The following is an 18,204-nucleotide window of genomic DNA, read 5'->3' as shown; positions in this document are numbered from 1 at the left end:
CCTCACAGTTTACATATACCCTGATGTACTCCTCACAGTTTACATATACCCTGATGTACTCCTCACAGTTTACATATACCCTGATGTACTCCTCACAGCTTACATATACCCTGATGTACTCCGCACAGCTTACATATTACATAGTTACATAGTTACATAGTTAGTACGGCTGAAAAAAGACACATGTCCATCAAGTTCAACCAAGGGAAGGGAAAAGGGAAGGAAAAAATTTCTACACATAGGAGCTAATATTTTTTTTGTTCTAGGAAATTATCTAACCCTTTTTTAAAGCCATCTACTGTCCCTGCTGTGACCAGCTCCTGCGGTAGGCTATTCCATAAATTCACAGTTCTCACTGTAAAGAAGCCTTCTCGCCTCTGCAGCTTGAACCTTTTTTTCTCCAGACGGAGGGAGTGCCCCCTTGTTTTTTGAGGGGGTTTTACAAGGAACAGGATTTCACCATATTTTTTGTATGTGCCATTAATATATTTATATAAGTTAATCATGTCCCCCCTTAGTCTTCTTTTTTCAAGGCTAAATAGGTTTAATTCTTTCAATCTTTCCTCATAACTTAAATTCTCCATGCCCCTTATTAGCTTCGTTGCTCTTCTTTGTATTTTTTCCAACTCCAAGGCATCCTTTCTATGAACTGGAGCCCAGAACTGAACTGCATATTCTAGATGAGGCCTCACTAATGCTTTGTAAAGTGGCATTATTACATCCCTGTCCCGCGAGTCCAATCCTCTTTTAATACACGACAATATCCTGCTGGCCTTTGAAGCAGCTGATTGACACTGCATGCTGTTATTGAGTTTATGATTTACAAGTACACCCAGATCCTTCTCAACAAGTGAATCCGCCAGTGTAGCGCCCCCTAGGACATATGATGCATGCAGGTTGTTGGTACCAAGATGCATAACTTTACATTTATCTACATTAAACTTCATTTGCCAAGTGGACGCCCAAACACTTAGTTTGTTTAAATCTGCCTGTAATTCATGAACATCTTCCATAGTCTGAACTATATTACATAGCTTGGTGTCATCTGCAAAAATAGAAATAGTGCTATTAATCCCTTCCTCTATATCATTAATAAATAAGTTGAATAATAGTGGTCCCAGCACTGAACCCTGGGGTACACCACTTATAACCGGGGACCATTCAGAGAAGGAATCATTGACCACAACCCTCTGGATACGGTCCTTGAGCCAATTCTCAATCCAATTACAAACTATATTTTCTAAACCTATAGTCCTTAATTTACCCATTAGGCGTCTATGGGGGACAGTGTCAAATGCCTTTGCAAAGTCCAAAAACACTAAATCCACAGCGGCCCCTCTGTCTAGACTTCTGCTCACCTCTTCATAAAAACAGATTAGGTTAGTTTGACAACTTCTGTCCTTAGTAAAACCGTGCTGGCTGTCACTTATAATGCTATTTATTGTCACATAATCCTGTATATAGTCCCTCAATAGCCCCTCAAACATTTTCCCCACGATGGATGTTAAGCTTACTGGTCTATAATTACCCGGGGAAGACCTAGAGCCCTTTTTGAAAATAGGCACCACATTTGCCCTGCGCCAGTCCCTTGGCACTATACCAGTCACTAGAGATTCTCTGAATATTATGAAAAGGGGGACAGAAATAACTGAACTAAGCTCTTTAAGAATTCTAGGGTGTAACCCATCTGGTCCCGGAGCCTTGTGCACATTTATTTTATTTAATTTAGCTTGGACCATCTCTACATTCATCCAATTCAGTATATCAACTGATATATTAACAGCACTGGCACCGGCTACATCAGCTGCTCTTTCTTCTGTTGTATATACAGAGCTAAAGAACCCATTTAGTAACTCTGCCTTCTCTTGATCCCCTGTGATCAACTCCCCATTACCATTATCTAGGGGTCCTACATGTTCAGACCTTGGCTTTTTTGCATTTATATGCTTGAAGAATTTTTTAGGATTTGTTTTACTATCCTTGGCCACCTGCCTTTCATTTTGTATTTTTGCTAATTTTATTACATTTTTACAGATTTTATTAAGCTCTTTATATTTTACAAAGGCTACAGCTGTACCCTCAGATTTGTATTTTTTAAATGCCCTTTTTTTGTCATGTATTGCCCCTTTCACAGAAGGTGTAAGCCATGTGGGGTTTAATTTGAGTCGTTTATACTTATTACCTGTAGGAATAAATTTTGCACTATAATAACTCAAAGTAGATTTGAAAATCTCCCATTTATCATTTGTTCCATTATTTGACATTAGTTCTTCCCAGTCTATATCCTGAATTGCAGCCCTCATCCTGGGGAAATTGGCTTTCTTAAAATTAAATGTTTTTGCCCTCCCAGCCTGCGTCTGTTTTTTACAGTATAGGTAAAATGTAACTATATTATGATCACTGTTACCGAGGTTTTCACGAACATTGACATTCCCAACAAGATCTGCATTATTAGAAATGACCAGATCCAACAGAGCTTCACCTCTAGTCGGGTCTTCCACAAACTGGCCCATAAAATTTTCCTGCAACAGGTTGAGGAAATGTCTCCCCTTTGCAGTTGAAGCCGAACCATAACACCAATTAATATCCCGGAAATTAAAATCTCCCATTATCACTACAGTACCCGCCTGTGCAGCCCGCTCCATCTGTTTATATATCTGACCTTCCATCTCCTCAGTTATATTGGGGGGTCTATAGATTACACCAAAAGTAATTTTTTCAGTGTTTACCTCCCTTTCTAGTTCCACCCACAAGGTTTCAACCTCCTCACAGTCTTCACCCACTATTGTCTCTTTCACACTCGCCTTCATATCACTTCTCACATACAGACATACACCACCACCTTTCCTATTTGTCCTGTCTTTACGAAAAAGTGTAAAACCCTGTAGATTTACAGCCCAGTCATGTGAAGAGTCCAGCCATGTTTCAGCAACACCAACTATATCTATATTTTCTTCCAGTATCAAGGCCTCCAGCTCCCCCATTTTGCTTGCTAGACTTCTGGCATTTGTGAACATACACTTTAACTTGCCTGTCAGTTTTTCACTTTTATTATCAGAAATGTGATTTGACATTAATCGGTCCTTTTTATTTACACTGATGTTTTGTAACGAAAGGATCTCCTTATCTTGTTGTCTAGTCCTCTCCCCACATTCTGTTTCTCCCCCCACCAATATAGTCTGACCCCTCTCTAACCTGGCTACCCCTTTTTTTTCTACATTGACCTCCCTCCTCAGCCCTAGTTTAAATACTCCGCCACCCCAGCTAGAATTCTCTCCCCCAGCACAGCGGACCCCCTTCCATTTAGGTGCAAATCATCTGCAGAATACAGTTTGTACCCCAATGAAAAGTCAGCCCAGTGCTCTAGGAACCCAAATCCTTCTCCTCTACACCAAGACTTCAGCCATGCATTTAACTCCCTAAGCTCCCGCTGTCTTTCCTGTGATGCGCATGGCACAGGCAGTATTCCTGAGAATACAACCTTGGAGGTCCTTCCCTTCAGCTTGTAGCCTAGTTCTTTAAAATTATTCTTAAGGCTCCTCCACCTACCATTTATTCTGTCGTTGGTACCGACATGGACCACGACAGCTGGATCATCACCAGCCCCTCCCAGCAATTTGTCCACCCGTTCCACCACATGCCGAACCTTGGCACCAGGGAGACAGCAAACCATTCGGTTGAGGCGGTCTTGGCGACAAATTATTCTATCCGTCTTCCTGATTATAGAATCCCCTACAACTATCAATTGTCTTGGCTTGCCTGCATTACCATCCCGCCGACTACTAGCTGGGCTGTTCTCCCGGCTGTTAGGGAGATCAGTATCCACTAGGGCTGCCTTTTCTGAGACTGACACTCTCGCATCATCACCCAACCTGGCAATTTTGCTTGGAATGCCAGAAACCGGATCGGCCTTCCTTGTCTTTGACCCCTTTCTACTGCCCCTAACTACATTAACCCAGCTACTTACCTGATCCTGCTCACCCATGTCTTCACCCTCCAGTTCTAACCCACTAACTGCATGCTCTGTGAGCAGCAAGCTCCGCTCAAAATTGTCTATCCTCCTCAGTGTTGCATTCTGCTCCTCCAGATCTCTAATACGAGCTTCCAGGTGAACAACATGCTCACATCTGCCACAGAGATATTCACCCTGGAACTCCTGCTCCAGTCGTGTATACATATGACAAACTGTGCACTGAAGAAAACCTCCAATCTTGCTATCCATTATCCAAGTTACACCAAAACAGCGAACAATTGTCAAAGAAAAAGAAGAGTACTTACTGGGGCTTCAACTCCTCTTTTCAACTCCGGTTTTAGAACTCCACTTAGTTCACAAGCCACTTAAACCACCAAGCTCAGAAAGAGCAAATATATACCCTGATGTACTCCGCACAGCTTACATATACCCTTATGTACTCCGCCCAGCTTACATATACCCTGATGTACTCCTCACAGCTTACATATACCCTGATGTACACCTCACAGTTTACATATACCCTGATGTACTCAGCCCAGTTTACACATATCCTGATGTACTCCGCCCAGCTTACATATACCCTGATATACTCCGCCCAGCTTACATATACCCTGTTGTACTCCGCCCAGCTTACATATACCCTGATGTACTCTGCCCAGCTTACATATACCCTGATGTACTCCGCCCAGCTCACATATGCCCCCACATTATAAGATAAAATACCACTAAAACACCAAGCAAAATCTGCGCTTCAAAAGCCAAATGGTGGTCCAACTGAGCCTGGCCGTGTACACAAACGGCAATTTATGACCACATATGGGGTATTACTGTATTCTGGAGAACCCGCTTAACAACTTATGGGATGTGTGTCTACGGTGGTACAAGCTGGGCACAACACATTGGGCACTGAAATGGCATATCTGTGGAAAACAGCAATTTTCAATCTGCAACATCTATTGTTTACTCATTTTTGCAAAACACTTGTGCGGTCAAAATGCTCACTACACCCCTAGACAAATTCTTTGAGGGATCTAGTTTCCAAAATGGGGTAATTTTTTGGGGGTACCACTGTACAGATACTATAGGTCAATGCAACATGGGGTCAAAAAACGAATCTTGTAAAATCTCCACTCCAAATCCTAAATGGCGCTCCTTCCCTTTAGAGCCTTGCTGTGTGTCCAAATAGCAGTTTATGACCACATGTGGGGTATTTCCGTACTCTGAAGAAGTTGCTTTACAAATGTTACGGTGCTTTTTCTCCTTTATTTGATGAGAAAATGAAAGATTTTGAACCAATGCTGCGTCTTATTGGAAAATAATGTAATTTTTCATTTTCACTGCCCATTTCTAATAAAATATATGAGACACCTGTGGGGTCAAACTGCTCAATACACCCCTAGATGAATTCCTCAATGGGTGTAGTTTGCCAAATGGAGTCACTTTTTTTGCACTGTACTGGTACCTTAGGAGCTTTACAAATGCGACATGGTGCCGAGAAATCAAACCAGCAAAATCTGTACTCCAAAAGCTAAATGGCGTGCCTTCCCTTCTGAGTCCTGCTGCTTGCCCAAACAGCCGTTCATGACCACATGTTGGGTATTTCCGTACTCTGGAGAAGTTGCTTTACAAATGTTATGGTGCTTTTCATCATTTATTTGTTGAAAAAAATAAACATTTTGAGGTAAAGCTACATCTAATTGGAAAATAATGTGATTTTTCATTTTCACTGCCCAATTCTAATGAAATCTATGAAACACCTGTGGGGTCAAAATGCTCACTACACCCCTAGATTAATTCCTCAATGGGTGTAGTTTGCCAAATGGAGTCACTTTTGGGTAGTTTCCACTGTACTGCTACCTAAGGGGCTTTGCAAAAGCGATATGGCGCAGAAAAACCAATCCAGCAAAATCTGCTCTCCAAAAGCCAAATGGTGCTCCTTCCCTTCTGAGCCGTGATGTGTATTCATACAGTACTTTATTACCACATATGGGGTATTTCCGTACTCTGGAGAAGTTGCTTTACAAATGTTACAGTGATTTTTCTCCTTTATTTGATGAGAAAATGAAACATTTTTACCTAAAGCTTTACTGCCCAATTCTAAGGAAATCTATGAAACACCTGGGGGGTCAAAATGCTCACTACACCCCTAGTTAAATTCCTTTAGGGGTGTAGTTTCCCAAATGGAGTCACTTTTGGGGGTTTCCACTGTACTGGTACCTTAGGAGCTTTACAAATGCGACATGGTGCAAAGAAATCAAACCAGCAAAATCAGTGCTCCAAAAGCTAAATGGCGTGCCTTCCCTTCCGAGTCCTGCCGCTTGCCCAAACAGCAGTTTATGACCATATATTTGGTATATCTGTACTCTGGAGAAGTTGCTTTACAAATGTTGGGGTGCTTTTCCTCATTTATTTGTTGAAAAAAATGAAACATTTTGCGTTAAAGCTACATCTTATTGGAAAATAATGTAATTTTTCATTTTCACTGCCCAATTCTAGTGAAATCTATGAAACACCTGTGGGGTCAAAATGCTCACTACACCCCTAGATGAATTCCTCAAGCGGTGTAGTTTCCAAAATGGGGTCTTTTTTGGGGTGTTTCCTTTATTTTTGCACCACAAGACCTCTTCTAACCTGACATGGTGCCTGAAATATAATTTAAGAAAAGGAAGGCCCAAAAATCCTCTAGGTGCTCCTTTGCTTCTGGGGCTTTTGTTTCAGGTCTGTAGCACACTAGGGCCACATGTGGGATATTTCTAAAAACTTCAGAATCAGGGCAATAAATATTCAGTTGTGTTTCTCTGGTAAAAACCTTCAGTATTACAGGAAAAATTTATTAAAATGGAATTTCTGCAAAAAAAAAATGAAATTTGCAAATTTCCCTCCACTTTGTTTTAATTCCTATGAAACGCATAAAGGGTTAAGAAACTTTCTAAATGCTGTTTTGAATACTTTAAGGGGTGCAGTTTTGAAAATGGGGTGATTTGTGGGGTTGCTAATATATAAGGCCATCAAAGCCACTTCAGAACTGAACTAATCCCTAAAAAAATAGGCTTTTGAAAATTTGAGAAATTGCTGCTGAACTTATAAGCCTTGTAACGTCCTAGAAAAATAAAAGGATGTTCAAAAAATGATGCCAATCTAAAGTAGACATATGGGAAATGTTAGCTAGTAACTATTTTGTGTGGTATAACCATCTGTCTTACAAGCAGATACATTTGAATTTAGAAAATGCTAATTTTTTGCAAATTTTCTCAAAATTTCGGTGTTTTTCACATAAAAATATTGAATATATCGACCAAATTTTTTCACTAACTTAAAGTACAATATGTCACGAGAAAACATTCTCAGAATCGCTTGGATAGGTAAAAGCATTCCCAAGTTATTACTACATATAGTAACACACGTCAGATTTAAAAAATGAGGCTGTGTCATTTGGTCCAAAAGTGGCTGGGTCCTGAAGGGGTTAAAAAAGATACAGGTCTATCAAGTCCATCTTATAATCCTGAAATGTTTATCCAGATGAAGGCAAAAACCTTATAAGGCAGTTACCAATTGCCTAATATTTGAGGAAAAAATTTCTTCCCAACTCAAAATATATCAGAATAAATACCTGGAACAGAGACCCATTTCCAGAATCTAGTACATATAACTGGTGATATTATATCTTTTAAGGATGGCATCCAGGACCCTCTTGAACTAGTTCAATGAATCAACCATCTCAACATCCTGTGGCAGAGAGTTCCATAGGCTCTCTCACAGTAAAGAATACCCATCTCTAACAGTGGTGAAACCTTTTTTCCTCTAGATGTAGAAGATGCCCCCTGGTCCCTTTTACAGTCCGAGGTGTAAAAAGATCATTAGAAAGATCTCTGTACTGTCCAGTTATATATTTGTACATTGTAATCAGATCGCCCCTAAGGTGCCTTTTTTCTAAACTGAATAACCCCAAGTTTGAGAATCTTTCTTGGTACTGAAATCTTCCAATTCCTTTAATAACATTGGTCCCCTTCCTCTGCACCCACTTCAGTTTAGCTATGTCCTTCTTATACACTGGTACCCAAAATTGTACATAATTTTCCATGTGTGGTCTGACTAGTAATTTATATAGAGGCAAAACTACTGTATATTCTTGTCATGTGCATATATACCTCTTTTGATGCATCCCATGATTTCATTTGCCGTGGCAGCAGCTTCCTGGCACCAGTTTCTAAAGTTACGTTTACTGTCCAATATCCCCTAGTAGAGATGAGCGAACCGGGACAACCGAACCCGGTTTCGGTCCGAACTTCCGGTAAAGTTCGGTTCGCAGCGAATCCGAACTTCACCGGGTTCGGCCGAACCCGTTTTGACCGAACCCGGTCAAAAACATTATACAAATCGGCAGCCACTTATCTCTATCAATCACTGATAGAGAAAAGAGGCTGCTGATTAAAAATAAAATAAAAAGGATTTCATACGTACCCGGTCGTTGTCTTGGTGACGAGTCCCTCTTCTTCCTCCAGTCCGACCTTTTCTGACGCGGCAGCCTGTGATTGGCTGCAGAGGCCTCTGCAGCCTGTGATTGGCTGCAGAGGCCGCGGCAGCCTGTGATTGGCTGCAGCGCTCACATGGGCTGCATCGTCATCAAGGAATGTCGGGCCGGATGTCGAGAGGGACGCGTCACCAAGGCAACGGCCAGGAGACCGGACTGGAGGAAGCAGGGAGTTCCCGGTAAGTATGAACGTCTTTTTTTTTACAGGTACTGTGATCGGTAGTCACTGTCCAGGGTACTGAAACAGTTACTGCCGATCAGTTAACTCTTTCAACACCCTGGACAGTGACTATTTAGGGTATGTGCACACACACTAATTACGTCCGTAAATGACGGACGTATTTCGGCCGCAAGTACCGGACCGAACACAGTGCAGGGAGCCGGGCTCCTAGCATCATAGTTATGTACGATGCTAGGAGTCCCTGCCTCTCTGCAGGACAACTGTCCCGTACTGTAATCATGTTTTCAGTACGGGACAGTATTTCCACGGAGAGGCAGGGACTCCTAGCATCGTACATAAATATGATGCTAGGAGCCTGGCTCCCTGCAGGGTGTTCGGTCCGGTACTTGCGGCCAAAATACGTCCGTCAATTCCGGACGTAATTAGTGTGTGTGCACATACCCTTACTGACGTCGCCTAGCAACACTGCCGTAATGACGGGTGCACACATGTAGCCACCCGTCATTACGGGGCCTCATGCACACGACCATTAAAACACCCGTTATCACGGGTCGTAATTACGACCCGAAATAGCGGGCCCATAGACTTCTGTTAGCCACGGGTACCTTCCCGTTTTCTCACGGGAAGGTGCCCGTGCCGTTAAAAAGATAGAACATGTTCTATTTTTTTATTTTACGGGCCGTGCTCGTAATTACGACTCGTAACTACGAGCACGGCCGGCCGGCCACGGGCAGCCGGCCGCTTTTGTGAACCGTGCTGTCATTATAATTATAGCAGCACGGCCCGTAAAATAGAAAAATAGAACATGTTCTATTTTTTTAACGGCACGGGCACCTTCCCGTGAGAATACGGAAAGGTACCCGTGGGTAACAGAAGTCTATGAGCCCGTTATTGCGGGTCGTAATTACGACCCGCAATAACGGGTGTTTTTACGGTCGTGTGCATGATGGGAGCACGGCTCGGAAAAACGAACGGCTGCCCGTGCTCATCTCCTGAAATACTCTGTGCTGCCTTAAACTCTGTGGACAGGTCAGGATCCTGTTTCTTTTAAATGCTGCTAGGGAACCCGCTCGATCCACTATATAAGGCTACGCTACAGTGCAGCATTTAAAAGAAACAGGATCCTGACCTGCCCACAGAGTTTAAGGCAGCACAGAGTATTTCAGGAGATGAGCGTGCAGATTCAGTGCTGTTGTGAACTCTGCTCTTACCATTACGTAGCTCTCAGTCTGTTATCTCTCCTCCACTCCTGTCCTTAAGAACACCTTCACATGATTGGCAAGTCACCACGTAATGGTAAGAGCAGAGTTCACAGCAGCACAGAGTATTTCAGGAGATGAGCGTGCGGATCTTGTGCGTGGTGGTGACTTGCCAATCATGTGAACGTGTTATAGAGGACAGGAGTGGAGGAGATGTAACAGACTGAGCTACGTAATGGTAAGAACAGAGTTCACAGCAGCACAGAGTATTTCAGGAGAGGAGCGTGCAGATTCAGTGCTGCTGTGAACTCTGCTCTTACCATTACGTAGCTCAGTCTGTTACCTCTCCTCCACTCCTGTCCTCAATAACACCTTCACATGATTGGCAAGTCGCCACCCCGCACAAGATCCGCACGCTCATCTCCTGAAATACTCTGTGCTGCTGTGAACTCTGCTCTTACCATTACGTGGTGACTTGCCAATCATGTGAAGGTGTTCTGGAGGACAGGAGTGGAGGAGAGGTAACAGACTGAGAGCTACGTAATGGTAAGAGCAGAGTTCGCAGCAGCACTGAATCTGCACGCTCATCTCCTGAAATACTCTGTGCTGCCTTAAACTCTATGGACAGGTCAGGATCCTGTTTCTTTTAAATGCTGCACTGTAGCGTAGCCTTATATAGTGGATCGAGCGGGTTCCCTAGCAGCATTTAAAAGAAACCGTGTTTGTGTATGTGTGTGTTTGTGTATATATGTGTGTTTGGGTATGTGACTTTGTCTGTTTTTGTTTTTATATGTGTGTGTGTGTATATATGGGTGTGTTTGTGTATATGTGTTTTGTGTATATGTTTGTGTATATATGGGTGTATTTGTGTATATGTTTGTGTGTAGATGTTTGTGTGTGTTTTTGTATATGTGTATATGTGTGTATATGGGTGTGCGTTTGTGTATATGTGTTTGTGTATATGTGTGTTTGGGTATGTGTGTTTTTGTTTGTATATGTGTTTGTGTATATGTGTTCGTGTATGTGTGTATAACTGTGTGTGTGTGTGTGTGGATATGTGTGTTTTTGTTTGTATATGTGTGAGTTCGTGTATATGTGTGTGTTTGTCTGTTTATGTGTGTGTGTATATCTTGTTGTGTTTGTGTATATATGTGTGTGTCTGTGTATGGTTGTTTGTTTGTGTGTGCGTGTATATATGTGTGTAGGTGAGTAGAAGTATTGTTATTGTTCACATTGATAACTGTTTTTTTATGTTGTTGCAGATTTTGATGTACCGATTGGACTACATCTTCGATTCGTTGGACTACTGCGTAGATCTGCGTTTTTTCAAATTTTAATAAAATGGTTAACGAGGGTTTTGTTGGGGATTTCTTATTTCAATAAAAAAGAATTGTCTTTGTGTTTTTTTTTCAAACTTTATTAGTGCCTAGATAATGGCAGTTGGCTGATTGACAGCGTCCATTATTAAGGCGGTACTTAGTGTTAGCCGGTGCAGAGGCTAGCACAACCACCCATTATTACCCCGGTACCCACCACCACCAGGGGTGCCGGGAAGAGCTTGGTACGATCCAGTACCCGACCATCTGTTGTGATGGTCGGGTACTGGGGCGGCCGTAGGCTGGTATTATGAGGCTGGGAAGGGCCCAAATCAGTGGACCTTCCCACCCTTGTAATGCTAGGCTGCTGCTGCTGTGTTGTATCGGGCTGGTTATAAAAATGGGGGGGACCCCCACGTCGTTTTTTTTTTGGAATTTAACAAATTTAGCAATAGACGGGTCCCCCACATTTTTAATAACCAGCCATATACAAGGCCGCAGCAGTCTGGCATTACATGGGTGGGAAGGGCCACTGGTTTTATCCATTCCCAGGCTAATAACACTGTGTTGTATGTGGCTGGTTATGATAAATTGGGTGGAACCCCATGTCTTTTTAAAAAAAAAATGTAAATAAATAAATAATTTAAAAAAATGACGTGGGGTCCCCCCCACTTTTATAACCAGCCAGATACAACACAGCAGCAGCAGCCTAGCATTACAAGGGTGGGAAGGTCCACTGTTTTTGGCCCTTCCCAGCCTCATAATACCAGCCTGCGGCCGCCCCAGGGCCCGACCATCACAACAGATGGTCGGGTACTGGATCGTACCTGGCTCTTCCCGGCACCCCTGGTGGTTTTGGGTACCGGGGTAATAATGGTGGTTAGTGTTAGCCTCTGTACCGGCTAACACTAAGCCTCGCCTTAGTAATGGATGTTGTCACTCAGACAGCGGCCATTACTAAAGTGGTAATAATAAAATTTGAAAAGAAAAAGACAAAGATATAGATAAAATATTTTATTGAAATAAAGCACCCCCAACACAACCCTCATTAACCATTTTATTGTAGAAAAAAAAAACGTCATCTAAGTAGTCCTCGAAACCGACGTAGTCCAAACACCAAACCTGTAAAAAAAAATAATTATGAAATAAAACATGTCGTAGGCTTAGATTCAGTTTAATGTGTGATACTGACTGTTATACCATGTATAGAAGCCTGCCGTGAAGTTGACTTAGATACAGGGCGCCAGCAGACAGTATCATACATGGCCATACATACATATATACAAATATACATACATACATATATACAAACATACATACATATATACAAGCATGCACATATATACATGCAAATATACACACATATATACATGCAAACTATCATACATACATGCATACACACACACATGAAAACATACATACATACAAACAAACAAACATGCAAAGATACATATATACAAGCATGCACAAATATACATGCAAACATAAATACATGCAAACATAATTACATACATGCACATATATATAAACATACATGCAAACATACATGCAAAAATAAAAACATGCAAACATACATACATGCACATATATACATACATACATGACAACATACATACAAACATACATGACAACATACATACATGCAAACATACATACATGCAAACATACATACACACATGCAAACATATATACATGCAAATATACATACAAACATGCACATGTATACATACATGCCAACATACATGCAAACATACATGCACATATATACATACATACATGACAACATACATACATACATACACACATGCACATATATACATACATGCACATATATACATACATGACAACATACATACATACATACATACATGACAACATACATACATACATGACAACATACATATATATATATATATATATACACACATGCAAATATACATACAAACATGCATACATACATGCAAACATACATTCATGCAAACACACATACATGCAAACATACATACATACAAATATACATACACACATGCACATATATACATACATGACAACATACATGCAAAAATACATACATGCAAACATACATGCAAATATATACATGCAAATATACATACAAACATGCACATATATACATACATGCCAAAATACATGCACAGATATACATACATACATACATGCCAACATACATACATGCCAACATACATACATACATACATACATGCCAACATACATACATGCCAAAAAATAATAATAATACGTTCATACTTACTTTCCTCCTGTCCGGCCTCCAGCGATGACGTTTCATTCATGTCGCCGCTGCAGCCTGTGATTGGCTGCAGAGGCGGTCACGTGGGATGAAGCGTCATCCTGACGTGCGTGACCGCCACTACAGCCTGTGATTGGCTGCAGCGGCGAAAGGGATGAAACGTCATCGCTGGAGGCCGGACAGGAGGAAAGTAAGTACGAACGTATAATTTTTATTTTTTTATTACATTTAAATGGTATTTTCCGCGCGCCGAGCATGTACTGTGAAGGTTGCTGAAAGAGTTAGTGCAGCCCATTAACTCTATCAGCACCCTGGACAGTAGCATGCTCGGCGCACGTAAGTGACAGGTTCGGTCAGAACTAGTTCGGTCCGAACCGAACTTTTTTGTGAAATTCGGCGAACTAGCCGAACCGAACTTTTGATAAGTTCGCTCATCTCTATCCCCTAGCTTTTTATGATCAGTCTCCAAGTTGCAATATCCCCAAGTTTTACCCAGCGTTTTATTATGTAATACATACAGTAATTGTAGAATTTCTATTCTCAGTTGGCTTAGCCATACATTTATCCACATTAAACTTAATTTGCCACTTCTCCACCCCAAGCCTCCAGCTTCCCCAAATCCTTCTATAATATTATATCATTAATAGGATAAACTTTACTATTAGCCAATATTGTTTTCACTTTTGTTATTACAATGTATTTTTTTTTTTAACTCGTTTTATTGAACAATAAACAATACAATTAGTGTATCAATAGAGAAATAATGGAATCACATCATGCGAAAATATATTCAATAAAATACAATGAAGAGATAAGAAACTGATTATCCGGTCACAACGGAAACAATACTCACAATGTATTTTTAATCAAACAAACCTGCGATTGCTTATACTAATGGCATTTCCAGGGTGTGTTAGTGAGGGTCAGTAAGTAAACTGCAGGGATGCCATGGGTTGGTGGGTGAAGAGTAAAGTTAAAGGGATTGTGTTCTTTCTCCCTTTCTCTTAGAATAAGCTTATCACAATGTGTCTCTCTGCTGGGATTCCCCACGATCAGCTGTAATATTAGGGGGATTAATTCCCTTGCAGTGACACGTGAAATGAAGCATTACAAAGTTCCAATTGAATGTCTGTGTAATGCAGGGCTGTGTCAGGTCCTCCAGAAGAAGAGACACTCTTTTTTTAATGGATTTGCCTGACAGCTTCTGTGTTGACGCCCCTGGTTAATCAGCCTGCATCTGTGCCTAGGTCTGTTAGAGTGACTCGATCTGCTACCACTCAGGCTGGTAGGCTCAGGAGTGGGAGAGCCTATCACGGCCTGGCCAGACGGAGCTAGCTCCCGCCCTCGGTCTATTTATACCTTCATTTCCTGCTTGTCCTTTGCCTGTGATTCTGTCTGGTTTCCTGGCTCTGCTGCTCCTGCTAGTACTGTTGACCTCTGCTTCAAATTGACCCTGGCTTTAAGAACTACTCTCCTGCTCTGCGTTTGGTACCTCGTACACTCCTGGTTTGACTCGGCTCGTTCACTACTCTTGTTGCTCACGGTGTTGCCGTGGGCAGCTGCCCCATTTCCCTTATCTTCTGTGTACGCTTGTCTGTTTGTCTGTCGTGCACTTATTGAGCATAGGGACCGTCGCCCAGTTGTACGCCGTCGCCTAGGACGGGCCGTGCAAGTAGGCAGGGACTGAGTGTCGGGTAGATTAGGGCTCACCTGTCTGTCTCCCTACCCCGACATTACACTTTTTTTGTGAACATGAGCTTACTGATAAATACTTGTCTAATAGCTGAAGAACGTAATTTATAAAAAAAGAGGGAGCGCTATATTTAATTAATCTGTGGTTGACACAGTTAGACCTGATTCAGACGAACGTGTCCGTTTTGCGTCCACAAAAAATTTACCGTATTTCATGCATTTCAGTTCTGTGTGATATCAGTCTGCTTTCCGTGTGGCATCAGTGTTCTTGTTTTTTTTCTCCTCATAATTTCTTTACTAACTGGTGCGTGAAAAACACGGGCAGCACACACATGTTTGCTGTCCGTGTTTTTCACACATCCATAGACTTCAATGGGCAATGCGGCCTGTAAAAATGGACAAAAAGAAGTCATGCAGTGAGTTTCACGCAACATACACAAGCTGTGTGAAAAATCACGCATGTGTGAACAGCCCCATTGATTTGCATGGGTCCGTGTGCTGTCCGTTTTCTTAATGGACAGCACACGGACATAAAATAGGCTTGTCTGAATAAGGCCTAAGTGGAATTGCCTGCAAAACTGATTTGTGACAAGCAACTTCTGCAGGAAGAGATGGGTAGAGCCTATGTAGCACAATTCATCTCTGAATAATCATCAGGTTCTGAAAGTGAGGTTTATTGATGTGTATTAGGCTATGTTCACACGGAGTATTTTGGGGGAGGAATATCTGCCTCAAAGCTCCAAACGGAATTTTGAGGCAGATATTCCTCCCCCAAAATACTCCGTGTGAATAGCAATTATCGCGCCGTTTTTCGCCCGCGGCCATTGAGCGCCGCGGGCATAAAACACGCTTTCTCCTGCCTCCCATTGAAGTCAATGTGAGGTCGGAGGCGGAAGCGCCCGAAGATAGGGCATGTCGCTTCTTTTTCCCGCGAGGCAGTTTTACTGCTCGCGGGAAAAAGACGCCGACGCCTCCCATTGAAATCAATGGGAGGCGTTCTCGGGCCGTTTCTGCCGAGTTTTGCGACGCGGTTTCCGCGTCAAAAAACTCGGCAAAAGACCCCGTGTGAACATAGCCTAATACTCCTATTAGCATTTAACTGAACTCTTTAACCCCTTAGCGCCATCTGACGTACATATACAACTGATGTGTGTTCTGTTAATATGGAACAGGCACAGAAGTAGAGGCTGCATCATAGCCGACGGTTGCCGGCTATTTTATACAGCTGACACCCACCTACTCTGATCCTGGAAGTTTAACCCCTCAGGTGCCGCGGTCAATAGTGGGGTTGCGAATCTTTGCTATGTTTGCCTAGTGAAGGCCTCCAGGTCTGTTTTTTGTGTGCTACTATTAAGTCTAACCTACTTTTAAAAGTACAAACACATAAAAATTATATGAGTTTGGTACCGTTGTAATTGAATTGACCCACGGAATAAATTTAACAAGTCATTTTTACCGCACACTGAATGTCGTAAAAACGAAACCCTAAAAACAATGGCGGAATAGTGGTTTTTTTTCTACACCACAATATTATTCTTGAACTTATCTCAGTACGTTATGTGATACATTAAATAATACCATTAAAAACTACAACTCATCTTGAAAAATGAAATGCTCTCATATGGCTATGTTCACAGAAAAATAAAAAAGTTCTGGCTGTTGAGATGCAACAATGAAAACAAGAATCAAAAAACAAAAATTAGCTGTCTAATTCTGTGTCTTTATCTTGCAGTTCTGTTGATCTGTGGCCCCCAATGACAGCAATGCAATGATCTTCTGTGCTCTGTAAATATACCAGGATGAACATTGTTTTCTTCCAAGTCTGTCCTTCTATCACAATGTAATCACTGTATGTTCCCTTGTATTCATCAATAAGTTTATTGCCTATGTTTTTAGAGTTTTCATAGAGAAGAGCGACATAAGATTTGTAGAGTTTTATATCTAGTTATTTTAAAGGGTTTTTTTCACTATTTTAAGCACACCCCAATTCTGACACAAGTATTAGATACGCAAAGTGGTTTAATCGCATTTTTTATTATTTGTGTTTTTTTTTTTTTTGCAAAAAAATCCTTACTTGGTATACTGGTTGAGACAAAGAGCTGTGGGCAGGCTAGGCAATGTGCCCACGTGATCATCCCTGCTAGCACCTCTACGAAGTTCCCATGCACTCTTTTGGCTGTGCCTCACTGCAAGTACTAGTCTCCATGCTCTTCTATATTCCATCAATTCGAAGGGAAGACGGTACTCTGGAGAGTGCAATATAATGCGTAATGTAACGTCGGTTAAGAATCCCTAATTAGTCCCAATTGCTGAATTGATCATATAGCTGGACCTAATGACATAACATTATTTATGTGTATGGGAAACCCCATTTAAACACTGAAATATGTAATTTTATGAAAATATTGACATATGTGGTATTATAGATACTGTCACAGATATCAAATGCATGATTTTATTTTTTTTAATCTCATATATGTGTATTTAAAATATGTCCACACCCTCCAAGACATGTAAGAATACAATTTGGTAGAAAGTTATTTTTGTGTATCCTGAAAATCAGCATTATATCTTCGTCTGTAGACACAGTAATCAATACAAACATTAGTCACTTCAGATCTTTGGTAATAAAGTTCAGTGTTTGGATACAGATATTGAATTACTTTTAAATTACTTTTTTTTTTTTCTTTCTTTTGTTATTTGCCAGCTGAGTACTGAAAAGATTAAAACAATAATAAAATAATTCAAAACCAAAGTGTCTGTAATTACAAAGCGTTGCATACTATTATAAAGCCGCATATTAATCCATTATTATGACAAGTGCACTAAACATTGTATAATACATTCTATTTCAGTGTTACATTATATTCCTCAACTAATTATAAAGCCCAGATAATAAGTGACAGAAAACTGCATCCAATTGACAAACTAAAGGAATATGAACAAAACAGTTTGTAAATGTTACCAGAATTGTACAATGTAAGGTGAATCTCACATGCTATGCTGATTCATTTCATAATATACTGTGGGGGTAATTTATCAACCT

At 41.2% G+C, this 18,204-nt stretch overlaps 1 protein-coding gene across 1 annotated transcript in view; it reads left to right on the top strand.

Annotated features, from left to right (window-relative positions):
* The window catches only part of LOC142743039 (uncharacterized), an 83,890-nt gene extending 66,014 nt beyond the window's left edge, over window positions 1-17,876 (top strand). The window contains exon 22 of the mRNA XM_075853405.1: window positions 16,891-17,876. Coding sequence (XP_075709520.1) covers window positions 16,891-16,899 — 9 coding nt within the window. The 3' untranslated portion in view covers window positions 16,900-17,876. The remainder of the gene's footprint in view (window positions 1-16,890) is intronic.
* Window positions 17,877-18,204: the final 328 nt, after the last annotated feature.

The sequence above is a fragment of the Rhinoderma darwinii genome, chromosome 2, assembly GCF_050947455.1.
Source record: "Rhinoderma darwinii isolate aRhiDar2 chromosome 2, aRhiDar2.hap1, whole genome shotgun sequence".
NCBI classification, from domain to species: Eukaryota; Metazoa; Chordata; class Amphibia; order Anura; family Rhinodermatidae; genus Rhinoderma; species Rhinoderma darwinii.
Note: the sequence above shows the minus strand (reverse complement) of the source record. Positions and strands in the feature narration are given on the sequence as shown.